We start from the raw sequence: 21,909 nt of genomic DNA, 5'->3' as shown, positions 1-21,909 counted from the left end.
TGTGTGCTGTTTGTATCCAAGACAAATTCCTGACCAACGCCCTTCAGACAAAAGTCCTACGCTTTGTCTGCGGAAAATCTGATCGTGTGTAGGATGCTTAAGGCTTTCGTTGGGGTTTATTCATTTTTGCAACTCGATCCTGAATGAACTAGTTAGGAAAAATACTTTTTTGTGTGCAAATTAACAAATCAATGGCCCACATCTTTGGGAGTATTTTGTACTATAGCGTCCCATAGAAAATGTTGATTCTGAAAGTAAAGTAAAGGTTTTCTGACAAATCTGTTGGGGTGCACTCATTTATGCTGATCACTGTATCCTGAGGGCGCTCAGGTCAGGGTCACACAAATGGATCCCAGTGCTGGCTTTAGTGCAGAGGAGGGACAGCGGACAATAGATGCCCCATAGTAAGCCTAAGGGTGATGTCATCGCCCAACCGCTGCAGATGTTGTCATTGAATTCTCCTCTTCACTGAAGCCAGCCGCTGGAAAGATCATGTTTCATACAATTGTGCCATCATTTCGAAATTGAGCTGCGAAAATTTCCTGGCTCATGTGCATTTTCATTTCTCAAACAAGTCTCCCATTAACAAATAGATGGGAAGAACAATAAGCAAACTAAGGTCATGGAGTGGCCTAGCTAGTCTCCAGACCCTTATCCTATAGAAAATGTATAGAGGTAGCCTAAAATTAAATTTGTCAAATGACAGCCAAGAAACCTTAAAGGAGTTATAAAGGAACATTTTTTTTTGCTGAAATGACTGTTTACAGGGTATAGAGACATAATAGTTAACTGATTCCTTTTAAAATTGATTAAAAATAGATAAAAATCAATCATATAATGTACCTCTAGTTTCGTTTTTGCATCTAGTTTCGTTTTTGCATGTTATCCTGCCTCTGTGCTATAAAGAGCCATAGAGCAGTGATGGTTTGGAAAATGAAACTAGAATCTCCCAGTACTGTGGTCATCAGGAAACAGACAACCAGGAAGTGTCCAGAACAGAGAAGAATTACAGCAACATCAGAGCAAAAACGAATGAGGACATGAAACCAGGACTGCAGTAAGGTAAAGGAAGCTATTTAGCTAAAAAAAAATAAAAAATCCTTTAGTGACCCTTTAAGGATTTAGAGAAGATCTGTAAAGGAGAGTGGACCAAAATCCCTCCTGAGATGTGTGCAAACCTGGTCACTAAGAAACGTCTTACATCTGTGCTTGCCAATAAAAGTTTCTCAAAGTACCAAGTCATGTTTTTCTTGAGGATCAAATACTTATTTTACTCACTGAACTGCAACTTCTATTTATAACATTTGTATCATGTGTTTTTTTCTGGATTTTTGATTAACCCTTTCGCTGCCAGAGCCGTTTTTGCACATGTTTAAAAAATTATTTTAGGCCTGAAGATTGCACAAAACCCACAATTAGAATATATTTGAAAATAGAAAATAAAATAGTGGTAGTTGCAAATTTTTATGTCACACGATATTACTGTAAAGGTCAAGAAAATGCAACATTTCAGTAAAAAACACACTGATGTGAAATTTAGGACGAACAAACACAATAAAATTACCCAAAGTTTGCACCAAGTAAAAAGATACCCAACATGCCAAATCTTAAATTTATGTGGGCCCGTGAAATGGCGACAAACTTCAGTACCCTATATTTTCGATAGGCGACACACTCTAAAAGCCCCCTACAGGAATCAGTTTAGTGTTACAGAGGGGGTCTTGTGTTAGAATTATTGCTTCCACTTCGGCATAGGCGGCGATATGTAACGCGTATCGCAATCAATGGTTTCATGTGTAGGCGCCCTGACGCGACACATGTGTTTACGTACGTGCGTGTATATATGGGGGGGGAGGTTTGTGCTTGGGTGTAACAATTGTTTTGCAGAAATATATATATTTTTTTTACTTAACATTTTTGTTTTCATCACATAGGAGACAAACGATCTCCTATGTGATGAACCTGCATGTCTCCCTTGTACTACAAAGGAATGTTTTGCAATGCAGATAGAATTGCAAAACACTATTTCTCGACAAAGCCAGTCGGCGACACCAAGAGCTTGACCCGGATGTGACATCAGAGATGTCGCTTTTCGGGTCCCAAGAAGTAGGGGAGAAGAGCGGATGTGTGTCCGCTCTTCCCCTTCCCCTCTACCTGCCATGGGGATCCCAGGCCCGCCGATGGGCAAGCGGAGCCCAGTAAGCATTGGGGGGGGAGCACCTGTACTGGGGGTGTGTGAGAGCGATCGGGCAGCAGCGGAGCCTGTCAGTTTCACACACAATCCTGGTGTCTAAAGCCACCAGTTTATGTGTAATATCCCCCGCCGTTAGGTCCGTATGATGTATCTCTATCATTTAAAATACACCTATAATAAAAATAATATACCCTTCACTTGTAAGTGGGCAAACGTACAAAATCTGCAGGGGATCAATTATTTTCCCAACTGTACTTTTACATTAAGCAACAGTTGCCTGATGAAGGAATTTATTCTGCAGAACAATGACCTCACATATTTTCATTGAAAAGATGAACAAGGAGACCTCTGAGCTCAATATGCAGAGACCGAGGTAACAGAGACAGCCTCAATTTACAGAAGCACTGCATTTAGATTTAAAAACAAATGGTGGAGACACCAAATAAAGACTTAAGGTTTTTTTTTTTATGTTACACTGTAGGTTGTTAACCAATAATACAATTTAACAGAAAGTGCACACAATTTGCATTGTATATTATCCAGTGATATAAATATATATTTAACCAACCATGGATGCCATACATGGTTAAAGAAATGTTAATATGCAGGCGGTTGATTTGATTTTCATATTTGCTAGAGTGAGTGCCTCATCAGGTAATAAAGTAAAGGTAAGATGATAGCCCAGAGCATGCACCTTTAAAAAAAAAAAAAGACAGCTGGCTATAGCACCTCCTATATTTCTGACATGACAGGCAAAAGTGTGCATAGTTTTCACCATATTCAGAAATAACACGACAAACACATATACACACTTTCCACGCACTCTCTCCTCACGATTTGCATGCGTGTGCCAATATATTGCTAATGGCAACCCGAACGCAGATCACATATTCAGTGCGTTTACAAGCACCAAATCACATGGTTCTGCAGTACCATACAATATGGTGCTGTACGTTTTGAAAAAGTAGTGCTTGCACTGCTTTTTTTTTTGGTTCAGCACATTTTGTAGCCCATTCAAATGAATATGTTGTCAAAATGCACCGCATAGGAATGCATGCGTTCCTGTGTGAACCAGCTCCAAAGCTGACCTACATGGACAAATACTTTTGTTTAAATATACCACTCGAATCCACTTTGTATGCACCACATGTCTCTATGAGCCCAGATATTATCTTGAACAAATTAGATGTGATGTAAATCCTGAGCCACACACAGCCAGTACAGAGACTGTACTGTGGGTAGGTTCCTTCGGGTGCCTAACATCACTTTCTACTAAAATGTGAGATTTTAGAAACTACAATACCATGATTTTTACCTCTACCTTTATTGGGTAGATCTTAAAGTTTTTTGGTAATGTTTTGTTTCAAATGTCAGTATGGCAACTTGCTGGCTTAAAGTGGTGTTCCACCCAAAAAAAGAAAAAAAAAACAGCAGCTACACATACTAGCGCTGCTTGCTTTTAATAATTGGACACTTACCTGTCCTGGAGTCCAGCGATGTCGGCAACCGCAGCTGACGTTTCCATCAGCTGTCGGGTGCTGCCATTGCGGGAAAGGGAACCCAGCAGTGTAGCCTTTGGCTTCACGGTGGGAATCCTACTGCGCATGGGCGAGGCCCGCTCCGCTCTTCTACTGGCACGGCGGCGGAGGAGGGAGCCCCAACCGTGACATCAATATCCACGGCTGAAGCTCCCGGAAGTGGGAAAGGATACCTGTCAAAGACAAAAGGTGCAAATTGTGGCACCGGAGGGGTTTTATATTTGCCAAGGTTATACCTAAAAACCATAGTAGCAAGGTGAACCTTACTACTATTGTTTTTAGGTATAACCTTGGCAAATATAAAAAACCCCCTTTTTTTATATAATGCTTGTTAATATGGAGACTTTATAGTCTATATAATATTTTTTTATTAAGCAGCTCCAATATAGAACTAGTTTTCAAATTAATTTTTGTATAAACCCCAGTGTTTTTATATTTACTTTTTCTTTAACAATAAGGGCAATAAACATTTGCTGTGCCTGCAGCCTGTTCTTCAGATTAATTTGATTGGCTTTTATCTTTAAGCCATTACATCTTTGTATCTCATTCTATGTCATTTAGTAGGGCTAATGGCAGTGAATTGAAATTTAAAAAAAATTGTAAACTATATTTTTTTCTTGTCTGTTTTTCTCTGCAGTACACCTTTTCTATTCTCCGTTCCCACTTCAAGTAACCAATGGGTGAATGACGGACGCCTTCATTGCGTCTCACCTTCACCTTTTGACCTGAGACTGGGACGGAGATTTGTCTTCCAACAAGACAATGATCCAAAACATAAAGCAAAATCTACAATGGAATGGTTCACAAATAAACATATCCAGGTGTTAGAATGGCCAAGTCAAAGTCCAGACCTGAATCCAATCAAAAATCTGTGGAAAGAACTGAAAACTGCTGTTCACAAACGCTCTCCATCCAACCTCACTGAGCTCGAGCTGTTTTGCAAGGAGGAATGGGCAAAAATTTCAGTCCCTCGACTGATAGAGACATACCCCAAGCGACTTACAGCTGTAATCGCAGCAAAAGGTGGTGCTACAAAGTATTAACTTAAGGGGGCTGAATAATTTTGCACGCCCAATTTTTCAGTTTTTTATTTGTTAAAAAAGTTTGAAATATCCAATAAATTTTGTTCCACTTTACGATTGTGTCCCACTTGTTGTTCATTCTTCAAAAAAAAAAATACAGTTTTATATCTTTATGTTTGAAGCCTGAAATGTGGCAAAAGGTCGCAAAGTTCAAGGGGGCCGAATACTTTCGCAAGGCACTGTATTATTATACCAAGATATTTGAATTCTGTCACCCATTTCAATAGTATCTTGTGCTCCCTGATCAATAGGGAACAATAGGGACTTACCCCAAGTTACTTTAAGTCATGTAAAGAGTGAAAAAGTCCTTGAATATTTGGCAAGGTCCTAAGAGCCTCTGCCACTGGCTCTATTGCTGGAGAGTGAAAACAGCCCTGCCTCGTACCTCTATATAACTGAAAAAACGATGATGGCTTTCCTCCCAATTTTACCGCCGACATGGGTTTCCCATATATTATTTGGATCCACCAAATAAATACCAATGGGAATCCCATCCTTCTGAGTATTTCCCACAGAAAAGGCCACTCGATTGTATCAAAGGCCTTCTCTATGTCTAAAGAGGCCACTGTCCTGTATCCCTCCTGAATATGATGAGTATGTATATTTGTATAAAGCCTACGTAGATTAACATCTGTTGTTCTTTGTGGCATAAATCCTGTCTGATCTGAATCTATAATATTTCTGAGTAAAGGTTGTAGTCTTAATGTTAAGATTTTTGTCAAAATTTGTTACAGTAAAAGTTCGATTTTTGTCAATATTTTAACATCTATATGTAATAGTGCTTTTGGCCTATATGATGAGCATAATTTTGGATATTTTGTTTCCTTATATATTAATGTTATATGTGCCTTTCTCATTGAATCTTCTGCTAATGTGGGGGCTAATAAAGCTCCATATTTTTTATAAAATTCCACTGGAATTCTGTCTGGACCTGGTGCCTTTTCCCCCTGGAAACATACGTAATACCTCCATAATCTCCTCGGTCATGATGGGACAGACCAATGCCCTCCTCTCCCCATCCAACAACCACCCGAGGGCCAGCCAGTCAAAAAGATCCATCATAGCCTCTGGGCGGAAGGAAGCATACAACAAGCTATAGTACTCTTTAAAGGCCTCTAATATCTCTTCAGGTTCTTTTGCTCTCTGTCCATTTAAAGTCTCGATTTCTGATATTGTTGTAGTTTGATATTCTTGATGTGCTAATCTTGCCAGAAATCTCCCACCTTTATCCCCCTGCTAAAAAATATTCTTTCTATTCGTATGCAATTCCAGCCTTGTTATTTCTTCCATATGCAGATGTAAATCTCTTTGTGCGCCCATCATTATGTCAAAGTTAATACTACTAGGATCTTGACCATACTTTTCCTTCTGAGATTCTATCTGAATTTGTAACTCCTTTATCCTAACCTTCTGTTTTTTTATTAATCGCTGAAATATTTGATATATATATATATATATATATATATATATATATATATTGTCCTCGTAAATATGCATTAAATGCATCCCAAACAATATCCACCAAAGATGATCCCACATTATTCTCCCAATATTTCATTATTAACCATTTCCAGACCTTAGGTGTTTTTCAGATTTGGTGTTGGCAAGACTAAAACAGTTTTTTTCTGCTAGAAAATTACTTCAAACCCCCAAACATTATATATATTTTTTCTAACACCCTAGAGAATAAAATGGTGGTCATTCCCATACTTTTTTCACACTGTATTTGCGCAGCGGTCTTACAAGCGCACTTTTTTTGGGAAAAAATCACGTTTTTGAATTAAAAAATAAGACAACAATAAATTTGGCCCAATTTTTTTATATATTGTGAAAGATAATGTTACGCCGAGTAAAATGATACCCAACATGTCACGCTTAAAAATTGCGCCCGCTTGTGGCATGGCGTCAAACTTTTACCCTTAAAAATCTGGATAGGCGATGTTTAAAAAATTCTAGAGGTTGCATTTTTTGAGCTACAGAGTAGGCCTAGGGCTAGAATTATTGCTTTCGCTCTCTAACGATCGTGGCGATACCTCACTTGTGTAATTTGAACACCGTTTTCATATGCGGGCGCTACTCGCGTATGCGTTCGCTTCTGCGCGCGAGCTCGTCGGGACGGGGCGCTTTAAAAAAAAAATTTGTTTGTTTTCTTATTTATTTTTATTTATTTTTATTTATTTTTTTACACTGAAAATAAAAATAAAAAATTGATCACTTTTATTCCTATTATAAGGAATGTAAACATCCCTTGTAATAGAAAAAAGCATGACAGGTCCTCTTAAATATGAGATCTGGGGTCAAAAAGACCTCACATCTCATATTTAGACTAAAATGCAAAAAAAAAAAAAAAAAAAAAAAATTGAAACTGTAATTTTTTCAAATGACAAAAAAAAAATTTGTCTCTTTAAGAGGCTGGGCGGGACTGACGTTTTGACGTCACTTCCGCCCAGCAGAGCTATGGGGACGGGTGAAGGAGATTTTTCCTTCAGTTTCGTCCCCGCTCTGCTGCCGCACAGTCCCGATCTCCCCCGCCGCTACTGACGGCTCTGGTAAGCGGTGGAGGGTGCGGGAGAGCGGCGGGAGGGGGGGCCCCCCGAATCCGCCGCGGAGACCGCCGTTATCGTGAACCAGACCGCGCACACTAAAGATCGATACCTCGGTTGTGGCAGCAGCTGCTGCCGTTACTGAGATATCAATCTTTAAAAAAAGGATGTACATCGTCGTGCGCAGGTCTGGAAGTGGTTATTGACGTTATTATTTCCGCTATTTTCGGGTGAACCACCCACTTCGGAGTTAGTCTCCATTTCTCAGGGAAGGAATGCGTATTGACAGGAATAAAAGGGGAGTGTATCTGCTAACTATATCTGCTAACATCGCGGAATCCGCAAATGCTAAATCTATTCTAGGTGCTGTTTTATAAGAGGTAGAAACACAGGAGTATGTTCTTTTTCCAGGATTCTTCCATCTCCAAATCTCTGTTAGCCTCATCGCCTGCACCCAGTTATACAAATCTGCTGAATGTTGTCTGGGAGGTTTTGGTCTATACAACTCTGGCGATAGAACTGAATTAAAGTCTCCAATAAACAATAACTTCGCTGGGAGATATTGAATGATTTTTTCCATTATCTCATCCAACACTCCCACCGAAAACGGAGGTGGAATATATACTGCCACTGTAATATATCTCTGTTGTCCAATCTTATATAGCAGAATAACATATTTTCCATTAATATCTAGGTAGGCCTTCTCTATTTCTCCAGGAAAGGATTTACCATAACCGATACCCCACTTGCATAAGAGGAATATGTGGAATGATATGTTTTTTTGTATCCAAGCTTTTTTTAACGTTATTAATTAATTTCCCATTAAGTGTGTCTCCTGTAATATAATCAATTGGGGAGCATATTTTCTTATATATTGGAACATTAATGCTCATTTAAACTTCGAGTTTAGTCCTCGGACATTCCAAGATAGTACCGAGTGGCAATAATTTTTTCCCCTTTATCTAAATTCTCCAGTCTCTCTAGTTTGCTGGAAAACAAATATGTATATGGTTTATCTTTTTTTTCTTCCCTTCCCATATAGCCTTCTATACCTCATTGTGTCATTTGTTATTTCAGTATCATTTATTTATTTACCTTTTTTTCTCTCTCTCCAAAAGAAAAAAGATTTCCCTATATTTGGCTCCACTCATCTTCCCATCAACTATCAATAGCTTTTCTGTCCCCACTGAAGAAAAGCATTCTCACAACATCATGCTGCCACCACGTTTCAATGGTGGTGATGTTGTGTTTAGAGTGATGTGCAGTATTAGTTTTCTGCCACACATTGCATTTGCTTTTAGGCCAAAAGGTTAAATTGATCTGACCAGGGCATTTTCTTCCACGTGTCTTCCTTTGTCCAACCACATGGCTTCTCGCACTGCAGGAAGCCAACAGGACTTCTTATAGCTTTCTTTCAACAATGGGTTTCTTCTTGCCACTCTTCCAAAAATGCCAGATTTGTGGAGTACACGACTCAGGCCTCGTACAGACGAGGGGACATGTCTGATGAAAACGGTCTGCGGACCGTTTTCATCGGACATGTCCGCTCGGAGATTTCGGTCTGATGGTTGTACACACCATCAAACCGAAATCCCCGCGGACAGGATACGCGGTGACATGGCCGCGACGATGACGCGGTGACGTGCGCGACCCTGGAAGGTCAATGCTTCCACGCATGCCTCGAATCACTTTGACGCATGCGGGGGATTCCGGCCCAGCGGACATGTCCGATGAGTCGTACTGATCATCGGACATGTCCGACGGACATGGTTCCAGCGGACATGGTTCTTAGCATGCTAAGAAACATTGGTCCGCTGGAAACCTGTCCGCTAGGCCGGGAATCCGGTCCGGTCGGCCGTACAGACGACCGAACATGTCCATGGAAACTGGTCCGTGGACCAGTTTCAGCAAACATGTTCGGTCGTGTGTACGAGGCCTAATAGTTGTCCTGTGGACAGATTCTCCCACCTGAGCTGTGAATCTCTGCAGTTCCTCCTGAGTTACCATGGTCCTCTTGGCTGCTTCTCTGATTAATGCTTTCCTTGCCCTGCCTGTCACTTAGGTGGATGACCGTGTGTTGGTAGATTTGCAGTTTGCCATATGCTTTCCATTTTCGGATGATGGATTGAACAGTGCTCCTTGAGATGTTCAAAGCTTGGGATATTTTTTTCTAGCCTAACCCTGCTTTAAACTTAATCCACAACTTTATCCCTGACCGGTCTAGTGTTTTTTGGCCTTCATGATGCGGTTTGTTTACTAAGGTTCTCTAACAATCCTCTGAGGGCTTCATAAAACAGCTGCATTTATCCTGAGATTAAATTACACACACCTGGATGCTATTTACTAATCAGGTGATTTCTGCAGGCAATTGGTTCCACTAGATTTTTCTTAGGGGTATTAGAGTAAAGGGGGCTGAATACAAATGCACGCCACACTTTTCAGATATTTAAAAAAAAAAAATGAAAACCATTTATCATTTTCCTTCCACTATACAATTTTGTGCCACTTTGTGTTGGTCTAGCACATAAAATTCCAATAAAGTACATTTACATTTTTGGTTGCAACATGCCAAAATGTGGAAAATGTAAAGGGGTATGAATACTTTTTCAAGGCACTGTATATAGATGGATAGAGAAATCTGCAAAATTTTTTGTTCAGTCCACAGGCTAAACAAACAAAACAAAAAAAATACAAAAATAAAACCGCGTATGGCTAAGATTTAGACTTGATCCGAGATTTAGCCTATTTTCAATGTAAAAAATACCTATTTATTATTTCATATATAAAAACAAATAAATCAGCACAAACAAAACAGCTGAACACTCTGGGTCAAAATACCAAATTCCAAAAAACAGTATAAAATAGAAAAAGAAGTGCAGCACAAACACACACAATCACATAATAGATGTAAAATAGTTCATAATGTTCTTAATTCTAAAAAAGCCGAACGCACTAGGTGTCAAATGAGTGCTTCTAAAGATGCAATATAAGGTGATCATGTGCCAACTATCACCAACGGCACTCCTAGCAGCTCACCTTAGTGAGTGGACCCCTGAATACATCAGACAGGTCACAAAGGCATTTCCCTTACAAGGGAGAGACAGCTGGATCACTGGTAATGCTGGGTAATGGAGATATATAAACACTGGTGGTTGTAGAATCTCTTGTACTCTGATCATAGGCTTTGGTGTAAACATGTAATATAAGTGACACAATATAGTGCTCTCCGTATGATAAAAAGCATTTATTTTACGAAATAAAAGATTGTACTTACAAAGATAGCACTGTCCCTCAGTGCACGGTGATACAGCTAACAGTAAAACGAATTGAGGATCAATGATATGATGCAGGTGACGTCATGCTAGTCACATGGTTCCAGATGTGTTGTGTCCCAAGGGGGCGGGACTTCATCAGCGGAAGCTGCTGCCTGTCAATCAACAGCTCTCCTGCTTTGCTCCTCCACGCTCATTGAATCGCTGAGCTGTGGAGGGGCTGGGAGCTGCCGTCTTAGTGGCTCATTGAGAGGCTGAGACTGCCATCAGTTCAGGCACCTGTAGGATCCAGACTTCGGAAGTTGGGATGATGTGGTGCCTGGACTGATCCTGATGATGTCAGCAGAGCAGCAGACCACTCTCTGCTGAAAACGTGTCACACCAGTGCAAATCTAATTGCACTCCTATGACCCTTAGGAGAAGCCCAGCCAAATGAGCCCAGGCTGGACTTCTCCTTTAAACAAACAGGTATTGATCAGGTAAGTACTGTGGATACAAAGTGTGCTTTAAGAAAATTTCTTAATTCACACAGCTCTCGACCAGCATAAAACATTGTTTTGAAAACTATAATAAATATCATCATTGAAAACACAAAAAAATAAAGAAATAAGCAAATGTTATTATCTATCAAATTACAATATTTAGAAGATGAAAATATGATTTAATACTCTTAATAAGCTAACTACTAAAAAAGGTGCATGATTAAATTTTTTGTATTTTATAATACAATTACACAATCCATTGCAAAAAGCATGTGATGTTTGACAATTTGTTTATTTGTGCGGTGTGAAACTATTCTTACCTCTGGATCATCATCATCAAAGTCATGGTAACTAGAATGGTCTGGATTATTCACTTTATCCAGCAATTCAATAGCAAGTGTGCGGTTTAATGGCTGTGTAACAAACGGATGCTATAAAGGAAAGAAGAGAAAAAAAGTCATGTGTGAAGTGAACCATCACTACAGTACCTATATGCAACAATTTAACTTGTTTTGTGTGTGTGTGTGTGTGTGTGTGTGTGTGTGTGTGTGTGTGTGTGTGTGTGTATATATACACACAAACATATCAAATGTTTAAGCCGAGAAAATTTACCATTTTAAGAAAAAAATGTAAACATTTTTAAATTGACGACAGCAACACATCTCAAAATTATTTAGACAGGGCCAATTTTACCATGGCGTAGCATCCCCTAAACTTTTAACATCCTTAGCTGGAAACAAGGTTATCTGGATGAGAGTGCATATACTGCTCTAAAACCTGGATCTTTCAGCATTGATAATGCCTTTCGAGATGTGCTAGCTGTCCATTCCATATTCCCCAATGCACCCCCCTGCAATCAGAGATGCAAGATGCTGAACCGAGAGCTAATAAGCTGGAATGTCCCTTTCCTTTTTAGGCATCGTTCACACCATACATGCAGAAAAACTGCTGAAAAAAAGTGCAGATTTCACTTGCAGAGACATGAGTTTACTTTAGCTTCCATGCATGTTTCAGTGAGTTTTATACACAATGCACATAAAAATTTCTGCATGTGATATTATTGTTGTGGTGTGAACAGGGAACACAGAGAACAATTGTTTTTTTTTGTGTCCTTGCAGAACATGTGCAGAAAAAACTCACATGATGTGAACAAGGCCTTAGTCCAAAGTAGAGAGGGGGGTGCAGGTATTTGCACCCACTTTCGGACACAGAGTCTGCGGGTAGACTGCGGGCAGAATGTCAGATCCCGCCCCCTGTTGTGTTCTGGGAAACACTTGTCTCCCAAAACACAGCGGGGACCAGTCAGCACAACGCAGCGTGACTGACGCATGCGCCGTAGGGAACCGGGCAGTGAAGCCGCAATGCTTCACTTCCTGGTTCCCTCACCGAGGATGGTGGTGGGGCAGCAGAGTGACGAGCTATTGCTCATCTTCTGCTGCCGACGTCGCTGGACTCCAGGACAGGTAAGTGTGCTAAAATAAATATTAATATTAGTCAGCAGCTGCAGTACTGTATTTGTAGCTGCTGGCTTTTAATATTTTTTGTTCGGTGGAGCTCCGCTTTAAGGTGAAAGTCTGAAACCACCTTCGGGAAAAAAAGGAAGGTTGCAGGCGCAACACCGCCTTATCCTTATGAAGGACCAAGTATGGCGACTTGCAGGACAAAGCCGCCAACTCAAAAACACGTCCGACAAGTAATGGCCACCAAAAAGGCTACCTTCTGAGATAGTGTCAAGAGAGGGATCTCTCTGATATTTTCAAAGGGAGGTTTCTGAAGAACCGAAAGCACCAGATTCAAATCCCATTGGCAAAGAGGTGGTTTAAGAGGGGGAAGTATATTACAAACCCCCCCTGCACAAAGGAACCCACCAGAGAACGGGCCGCCAAAGGCCTCTGAAAGAACACAGTCAAGGCTGAAATCTGTCCCTTAATGGTGCTTAAGGCAAGTTTTTGATCCACTCCACGCTGTAAAAACAGCAGGATCTTGGCAACCAAATACGTCTGTGGACGCCACCCCATCTCTTCGCACAAAGAGATATAGGCCTTCCAGGTGTGATGGTAGATCTTCCTGGAAGAAGACTTCTGTGCCCTCAGCATGGTTGAGATGGCTGAGTCGGAAAGGCCTCGGTCCCTCAACACCTGGCTTTCAATAGCCATGCGGTTAAAGCCAGCGACTGTAAAGCAGGATGCAGTATGAAACCTTGAGACAGAAGGTCCTCCCACTTTGGCCGCCACCAGGGCACATCCAGGCGCACGAGATCGGCGTACCACTGACGCGGAGGCCAATCTGGAGCGATTAGAATCATCAGGATCCCCTTGGAGCAGCCGAGGAAGTAACTTCAACGGGGGAAAGGCATAAAGTAGCCGATACCGACTCCATGGGGCTACCAACGCGTCTGCCCAAGGATCTCTGGACCTGACCACAACCATGACACCTTGCGGTTGAGACGAGAGGCCAGGAGATCCACATCCGGTGTGCCCCACCTCCTGCAAAGGAGTTGAAACAGCTATGGATGCAATGAGCATTCTTCCTGGTCCAGCATCTGGCAACTCAGTCTGTCTGCCAGTTTTCTACGCCCAGAATGTCGACGGTCGACAGAGTCGGCGCACTTCTTTCCGCCCACCTTAGGATGTGAGCCACTTTGGACGCTACAGCTGAGCTCCGTGTTCCCCCCTGATGGTTGACATACGCCACCGCCGTGGCATTGTCCGACTGGATGCTGATTGGGCGACCTTGCAACCTCCTCGACCACGAGGAGAGGCATTGCCTGATGTTCCAGGACATTGATCGGCAGACAGGATTTTTCTAGAGTCCAGCGACCCTGGGCTGGCTGAACCCCCTAGACGCCCCCCCAGCCCATGAGGCTGGCGTCAGTCGTAATCACCGTCCACTGAAAGGGAAGAAACGATTTTCCGGACCGAAGAGCCGGGGATTTCAGCCACCAATTCAGAGAGACCCTGACCAGGTGGCTGACCTGAACCTGACGATCCAGAGACAATAGAGATTTGTTCCATTTGGACAGGATCTCCTTCTGCAACACTGGAGTGTGGAATTGGGCATACGGTACTGCCTCGAAGGAGGCTACCATCAAGCCCAGGACTCGCATGAAAAAACGGAGAGACGACCATTTGCAGGATGCCAACACTCTCACTGCAGACTGAAGAGTCTGCAATTTCTCAAGGGGTAGAAAGATCCTTGCTTCCGAGGAGTCCAGAATCAACCCTAGATACTCCAAGTGCTGAGTCGGAAGCAGGACCGACTTCTAAATGTTTAACACCCACCCGAATTCTCGGAGGGTCTGGCTTGCTATAGACGCATCATATTCTAATTCTGTGCCAGAAGCTGCTCTCAGAAGAAGGTCATCTAAGTAGCTCACGATGGCAATGCCTCGCTGTCTCAGCAAAGCTAGGATCGGTGCGAGCACCTTGGTGAACACTCTTGGTGCTGATGCTAGGCCAAAAGGAAGGGCCACAAACTGTTAGTGGTCCTCCCTGATCGCAAAGCGCAGAATCCTCTGGTGACTTGCACAAATTGGGACATGCAAGTATGCGTACTTGATGTCCAAGGACGCCAGAAAGTCCTCCGGATAGAGATAAGTGAATTATAGAGCATGTCCTCCGGATGGAGCGCAGCTACCACCAAACGAATGGATTCCATGCGGAACTTCCTTACCTTCACAAAGGCATTTAGGGCTTTGAGGACCAGGATCGGACGGACCCCGTCCTTCTTCGGGACCACAAACAGATTTGAATAAAAACCCTGAAACCTCTCGTCCTGCGGGACGGGTAAAATCACCCTGCAACTCAGCAAGTCCTGCACTGCCCGACGAGCTGGAAGAAGAGGGAGACTTGAGGGAAATAATTTGTCCGGGAGATAGGAAAGAAACTCTATCTTGTCCCCCGAAGAGACCATGTCGCAGACCCATTGGTCGGAGAGCAGGGAGGTCCACCAAGCTGTGAACCTACAAAGCCGCCCCCCCACCAATGAGTCGGGCGGGGGCAAGACTTCATGCAGTGGCGGGTTTGGACGCTGGCTTGTTCGGCTTACACACCAAGGGACGTTTATGTCCCCCAGCAGAGCTCTTGTCGGTCTGTGAGGGTTTACCCGTGGGGCCTGACTGATGAAAATACTGCTTCTGCGTGGGAAAAGAAGGACCTGGCTTACGGTGGGGCTCCTTCCCCTTGGTGGACTGAGGGAGGAGAGTGCTCTTACCCCCAGTGACATCCTTGATAATGTCGTCCAGCGAGGAACCAAAAAGCCTCCCACCTTTGATAGGTAAATACGCCAGGGCCCTTTTGGAAGCTTGGTCAGCAGACCAGCATTTCAACCAAAGGAGACAGCGCAAAACCACCGCCGAAACTAAAGCCCTTGATATCAAGGGTGCTGCATCCAGTGAAGCATCACAGACATGTGCAAGGCCCTGGACCAGCTGGTCCACCAGCCTAATAACCTCGGGAGGGAGTTGGTGCTCCTCCACAGTCTGGTGCAAAATCTTTGCCCATTCAGTGAGTGTCTGAGACACCAGGGTTGTGGCCACAATAGGCCGCAAGGCAAACCCCAGCATGGTAAACATGGAGGGGGTCAGAGCCTCGGAACTCCTATCAGTCTGGTCCTTAAAGGCAGGGGTCACTTCTATAGGGAGTGTGGTCACTTTATTTAACCGGGCTACCGGAGGAGAAGCCCACTTTAAGAGGCTCTCCTTAAAGGGGTACCGAACCGCCAAGCGGTGAGGGACTACAAAGGCCTTCTGCGGCTTTTCCCATTCCGTGTCAATGAATTTGTCAAAGAAGGGTACATAAGGAAAAACCTTCACAGAGCGGTCTGATTTGTGTGACCCAAAAAAGACAGAGCCCTCAGCGAAAGCCTCAGCAGCACTATCCAGCTTAAGGGAGTCCCTTACAGCATTGATAAGCGCACTGACACGTGCCCTGTCATGTACCGACCCAAGTGAGGGGTCTGCCTCACAAGGAAGGTCCTGGTCCACATTTTCAGACAAATCAGAACCAGGGACATGAGCCGCAGCCAGGTCCTGGTCTGAGTTAGAGAATTCCCCAGGGGATAGCGGAGGGAGGGGGCGCTTTTTACCCCCCTTACGCCCGCACGCCGCTTCCACCCTGGCAACAAACATTTCCAGGACTGCCGAAAAAGTGTCAATGGGAACCGCAGGTGCAGGAGCACCGGCTGCCACCTCTGGCATGTTTGGGGAAGAAGAACCAGATACTGACTCCATTACAGATAGCTCCCAGGGCCCTATTCAGACTCGAAAAAGCCACCCTTCTGCTGCGCTGACCAGGGGGTTACCCATGGGGCTGACCACCACAAGAGGAGACTGTACAGTGCCGCTGCCCACCCTCAGTACACAATGTGTGTGAGAGGAAGAAAAACCGTGAGGTAAAGCTGTGGGGTAATCTGAGAAGACATGTGCTGTACGCCGTAGGAACCAGCACTATAGGCCAAAATCACTTCCAAGAAGGCCTGTCAGACGCCTCAGATAGAGCGGGACACGGCCACAGTAAAATGGCCGACCGCAATAGTAAGCTGTGCCATAGCGTGGCCACAACAAAATAGCCACCAATGGGAGGTTACAATACAAACGAAAAACTACCTGAAAATGGCGCCAGCGCCGCCAAAATGGCGGCAAAACAGTGGCAAAAAGCCCTCTCTTTTAAAAAAAATACATAAAATAAGTGCAGGCCAGACACACCACGGTCCCCTGGTGAGGTGCCCGACCAAATTTTCCTCAGGGTGCTGAGCCCAAAATGGCGGCGCAGAGAAGTGACATCACACGCCAAGTTCTTGCGGCGCAGGAATCGCTAGGACCTCAACTGTTCAGCATTGGAATTAGCTCCCAACCACATTTAAAGCCTCATGCCGCGTACACACGACCATTTTTCGGGTTGTATAAAACAGTTTTTCAGGCTCTAGAAAAACAATGTTTTTTTCAACTTGATTAAAACGGTCTTGCCTACACATGATCGTGAAAAAAAATGCTCTAGCAAAGGCGGTGACGTACAACACGTACGAAGGCACTATAAAGGGGAAGTTCCATTCGGATGACGTCGCCCTTTAGCTGATTTTGTGTTAGTAAAAGACCATTCGCGCTTTTCTGTCTGTTACAGCGTGATGAATGTGCTTACTCCATTACGAACGGTAGTTTTACCAGAACGAGCGCTCCCATCTCATAACTTGCTTCTGAGCATAGGCGGGTTTTTCACGTTGTTAAAGCCCACACACGACCATTTTTTACAACCCAAAAAACGACAACGTTTAAAACGTAGTGAAAAAATAGAGCACGTTCGGAAAAAAAATTGCCCATTTTTCAGAACCCAAAAAATGCTTTGAAGCCCACACATGATCGTTTTAAATTACATTTTTAAAAAACGTTGTTTTTTACAACCCAAAAAATGATCGTATGTACACGGCATCATATTCATTCAGGCTTCACTTCTGCCTGAAGTCAGCTGCATGTGCACTAGACCCCTCCCCCCTCAGCTGTTCAGTATTGGAATTAGCTCCCAACCACATTTAAAGCCTCATATTCATTCAGGCTTCATTTCTGCCTGAAGTCAGCTGCATGTGCACTAGCCTTTGGATCTAGTTCAGTAAGCCACCAGTGTTTGGTCATTGTTTGTCTTTATTAAGGACGCTGCTGACCTCCCTGCATGCCATTCTGGCTCATATGTTCTGCTCTCTTCCTTTATCTTAGAACACTAGCAACCATATAGGTCATGAAAAGTACTGATTCCAGAGACCCAGCATTGGGCACACATTCATCTGTGTCCTGAGATTAGGTAAGCTATCCCAATAGGAATCTAGCGATTTTGGACTGAACTCAAATGTACCGATCGCTGTATATTTTTACATGTCCTTTTGGTAGAACTTTGGAGATGCCATAAGGAAGGTTCCAAATGCTGTCTTCTTTTCATAGGAACACAAATGGGATCCAGACTCCTAGGAACTGAAGTTCTTAAAGAACTAGTCCATTTTCGGTTATTCCACAGTGTGGCTTATGAGGGATAGAATTACTATTTTAGGGATGTCGCTATGGATTATTGATGCCAATAATGTTACCTAGCTTATCAGCAATCACAAATAAGCCTACATCCATTATCCCACCTTTTACTTTTTAGGCACCAGGGGATTACCTATTTTTATGAAATGTTGTTGCATTGATATTGTCACTGAGGCTTTGGACACTGCCCACACCCTTTGTGAGTCAGTACCGTCTGGGCTATATTCCATCTTGGTTCGGGTTGCAGTCCCCTGCTTGGTCATACTCTGAAGCAAAAAGATAGTCGTGTCCAATAATTCAACTAGAACCCCCATGCCTTTTTTTAATTTGCTACTAACGTCTAAGGAATACGCACACACATGCGCTGACTGGTAGTAATATAAAATATGGACAATTATTTTTATACACAATTATCTATGCATGATTAACATTGATCAGTGGGTATGCGTTTACATGCGTTTTTTTTGTCTTATGTTTCTTGTCTTTTGTTGTCTTTCTCCCTATCTTTCTTCCTCCTTTCTGAATACAGATACCGTTGTCATCTTATTGCAGTATCCCACCCCTGAAGAAGAGGTTCCATGAATACAGATAACCTCGAAACGTTGGGTTTCTGCCTTACCCTACAGACAGAGCTGGGTCCTGTATTGCAATTATTACATTTTTTTGTTTAATGTTATCTGTGAATTGCGCCTGCATATTTCTTTCCCTTTTGTGCCTATAGTCACATGGATGTGCTTTGTATAGCTAGTAGCAGCCTTTCATATCTTTTTCAATAAAAATGTCTTATGAACCTTTTGGTATTATATATTTTTTTGAGGTTTAACAGTCACCCAAATTTAAAGTTCCACTTTAGGAATCACACTCTTTGGAGTGTACCTTTGTATTTGTATTCAGGGATGTGGGTGGACTGACTTCCATTTCCTTGCACTTGAGACACCGCCCTCTGTTTAAAGGTAAAGTTGATCCAAGAATATTTGATTACCTTGTGGGATAAGGAAGGAATTTTTTCCCCCAATGGAATTGGTTAATGCCTTATTGGTTTTCTTTTGCCTTCCTCTAGATCAGGGGTGGGGAACCTTTTTTTGTAACATCATTCGGGGGCCGTACAAAATGATCAACTTAAAAATGAGCCTGTTATAGCGGGGATTAAACGTGTCCCCCCCCCCTGCACCTCTGGCCCCTTTTACATTACACAGCACCCTGCATCACTGGACCCCTTTACATTACACAGCACCCTGCATCACTGGACCCCTTTACATTACACAGCACCCTGCATCACTGGACCCCTTTACATTACACAGCACCTTGCACCTCTGGACCCCTTTACATTACACAGCACCCTGCATCACTGGACCCCTTTACATTACACAGCACCTTGCACCTCTGGACCCCTTTGCATTACACAGCACCCTGCATCACTGGACCCCTTTACATTACACAGCACCCTGCATCACTGGACCCCTTTACATTACACAGCACCTTGCACCTCTGGACCCTATTACATTACACAGCACCCTGCATCACTGGACCCCTTTACATTACACAGCACCTTGCACCTCTGAACCCCTTTACATTACACAGCACCCTGCATCACTGGACCCTTTACATTACACAGCAACCTGCATCACTGGACCCCTTTACATTACACAGCACCCTGCATCACTGGACCCCTTTATATTACACAGCACCCTGCATCACTGGACCCTTTACACTACACAGCACCCTGCATCACTGGACCCCTTTACATTACACAGCACCCTGCACTGTGCAGGACATTAATACATGAGTTACCATGACCATTGACCAGTGCAGGACATTTACCTAGGCTTGCCACCTGTACGGGATTGACCCGGACAGTACGGGGTTTGAATCATGTGTCTGGGTCTCCTTCCGCCTTCTACCCGGACACATGATTCAAACTGTACTGTGGCTTAGCTGGTGGAGGAACACTAGTAGTTAAAGTTGGTAGGGGAAAGTTCTTATCGTTATACAGCAGTTCGGACAATTTAATCTGAGCCCCAATGTCCTCTTCTATACAGATACACTGAGTAATGTAATTGCCGGGATCAGCAGCACAAGGATTACTCTGCAGGGACTATTTGATGGTTTTTGGGCTCAGGCGGAGTAATCCTTGTGCAGAGGTTCTCTGCAATTACATAACTCAGCCAGGGTATCTGTATAGAAGAGGATGTGGGGAGATTAGATTGTCGGGACTCAGAACTGCTGAATAAAGATAAGAACTTTCCCCTAATGACATTGTGATTTTTTTTTTTTTTTTATATGCAGCATGGGGGGAGGGGGTAAATGTCCTGCACTGGTCATGGTAACTCACAGTGCAGGACATTAATACATGAGTTACTATGACCAGTGCAACTGTGTAGGTAGGACATTTACCCCCTCCCCCCCGCCGCCATGCTGAATATTAAAAAAATCACAGACAGTCATCACAGTTAATAATCTTCAGACTGCATACAGAATGATGCAGTCTGAAGATTATTAACTTTGATGAGTGTCTGTGATTTTTTTAATATGCAGCATAGCGGCGGGGGGAGGGGGGTAAATGTCCTGCACAGTGCACAGGACATTAATACATAAGTTACCATGACCAGTGCAGGACATTTACCCCCCCCCCCCCACATGCTGCATATTAAAAAGAGCATATTCATCATATTTACATTTAATAATTTTCAAATTGCATCACTGCGTATGACATACGCATTGATGCAATTTGAAAATTATTAAATGTAAATATGATGAATATGATCTTTTTAATATGCAGCATGTGGGGGGGGGGGGTAAATGTCCTGCACTGGTCATGGTAACTTATGTATTAATGTCCTGTGCACTGTGCAGGACATTTACCCCCCTCCCCCCTGCCGCTATGCTGCATATTAAAAAAAATTGCCGTATGTCATGATGCCGTCAGCATAATATTTATGGCTTACTTGCTGCTTATAAATGGTTCCTCGTCGGTGGCGCTGGCTCGTCCTCTCTATGCTCCTCCCATCAGTGCCAGCCAGCCTTGACTGAGAATCCCCGCCCGCTGTGAGTGACGTCACGCCGCCAGGACGGCCGCCGGGCGGGGCTGTAAACTAAGGGGAGCAGCTCATCAGCTGCAGTGCAATGATCCTATTGGCTGGAGGCTGGCGCCGGCTAACTGGGGCGGGCCGCAGGAGCGGAGTAAATGTATTGCTAAACACACTGACAATGAATGAATGATCGCTATGATTATTCATTCATTGTCAGTGTGTTTAGCAATACATTTACTCCGCTCCATAGTGACAATCGGCGGCGCTGTTTTACGATCCAATGGGGGGCCGGATGGAATGATCTTGCGGGCCGCAGGTTCCCCACCCCTGCTCTAGATCAACTGTGAGTATAGAATTGTGTATATAATATTGTATAATTTATTTATGTGTTCCATTCTATTGGTTGAACTGGATGGACTTGTGTCTTTTTCCAACCAAACTATGAAACAGTTATAGATATTTGCAGCAGAGATCACATGTCCAGGGAATATCTGATTGCCTTCTTGCGGATTCTCTGCTGGAACAAATCAGACTATGATTTATAGGGTTTTTATTAACTTCCTGTGAATCAACTGTGGGTAAAGGATTCAGAATATGGAGGCTTATAATTTATGTTATTTTTTTTTTCTACTGGTTGAACTAGATGGTTCAACCTATGCAACTATGGAAGGAAAACCTTTGCCTAGACCATATCTAGGATGAGGACCTGATATTACAGATGCAAGGAAGCTTGAGGGCAGACTTTTTGAATTCATTC

At 43.3% G+C, this 21,909-nt stretch overlaps 1 protein-coding gene and 1 long non-coding RNA gene across 3 annotated transcripts in view; one reads left to right on the top strand and one right to left on the bottom strand.

Moving 5' to 3' along the window:
- Positions 1-21,909, bottom strand: part of MAP4K3 (mitogen-activated protein kinase kinase kinase kinase 3) — an 831,592-nt gene that overhangs the window by 470,512 nt on the left and 339,171 nt on the right. For both annotated transcript variants that reach the window (XM_040350750.1, XM_040350751.1), the window contains exon 12: positions 11,432-11,542. In XM_040350750.1, coding sequence (XP_040206684.1) covers positions 11,432-11,542 — 111 coding nt within the window. The remainder of the gene's footprint in view (positions 1-11,431; positions 11,543-21,909) is intronic.
- On the top strand, positions 17,590-17,903 carry LOC120937488. Its single transcript, XR_005748727.1, has 2 exons — positions 17,590-17,713; positions 17,818-17,903. It is a non-coding gene; the product is annotated as an uncharacterized LOC120937488 (long non-coding RNA).

This window comes from Rana temporaria, chromosome 4, assembly GCF_905171775.1.
Source record: "Rana temporaria chromosome 4, aRanTem1.1, whole genome shotgun sequence".
In the NCBI taxonomy this organism is placed as follows: domain Eukaryota; kingdom Metazoa; phylum Chordata; class Amphibia; order Anura; family Ranidae; genus Rana; species Rana temporaria.
Note: the sequence above shows the minus strand (reverse complement) of the source record. Positions and strands in the feature narration are given on the sequence as shown.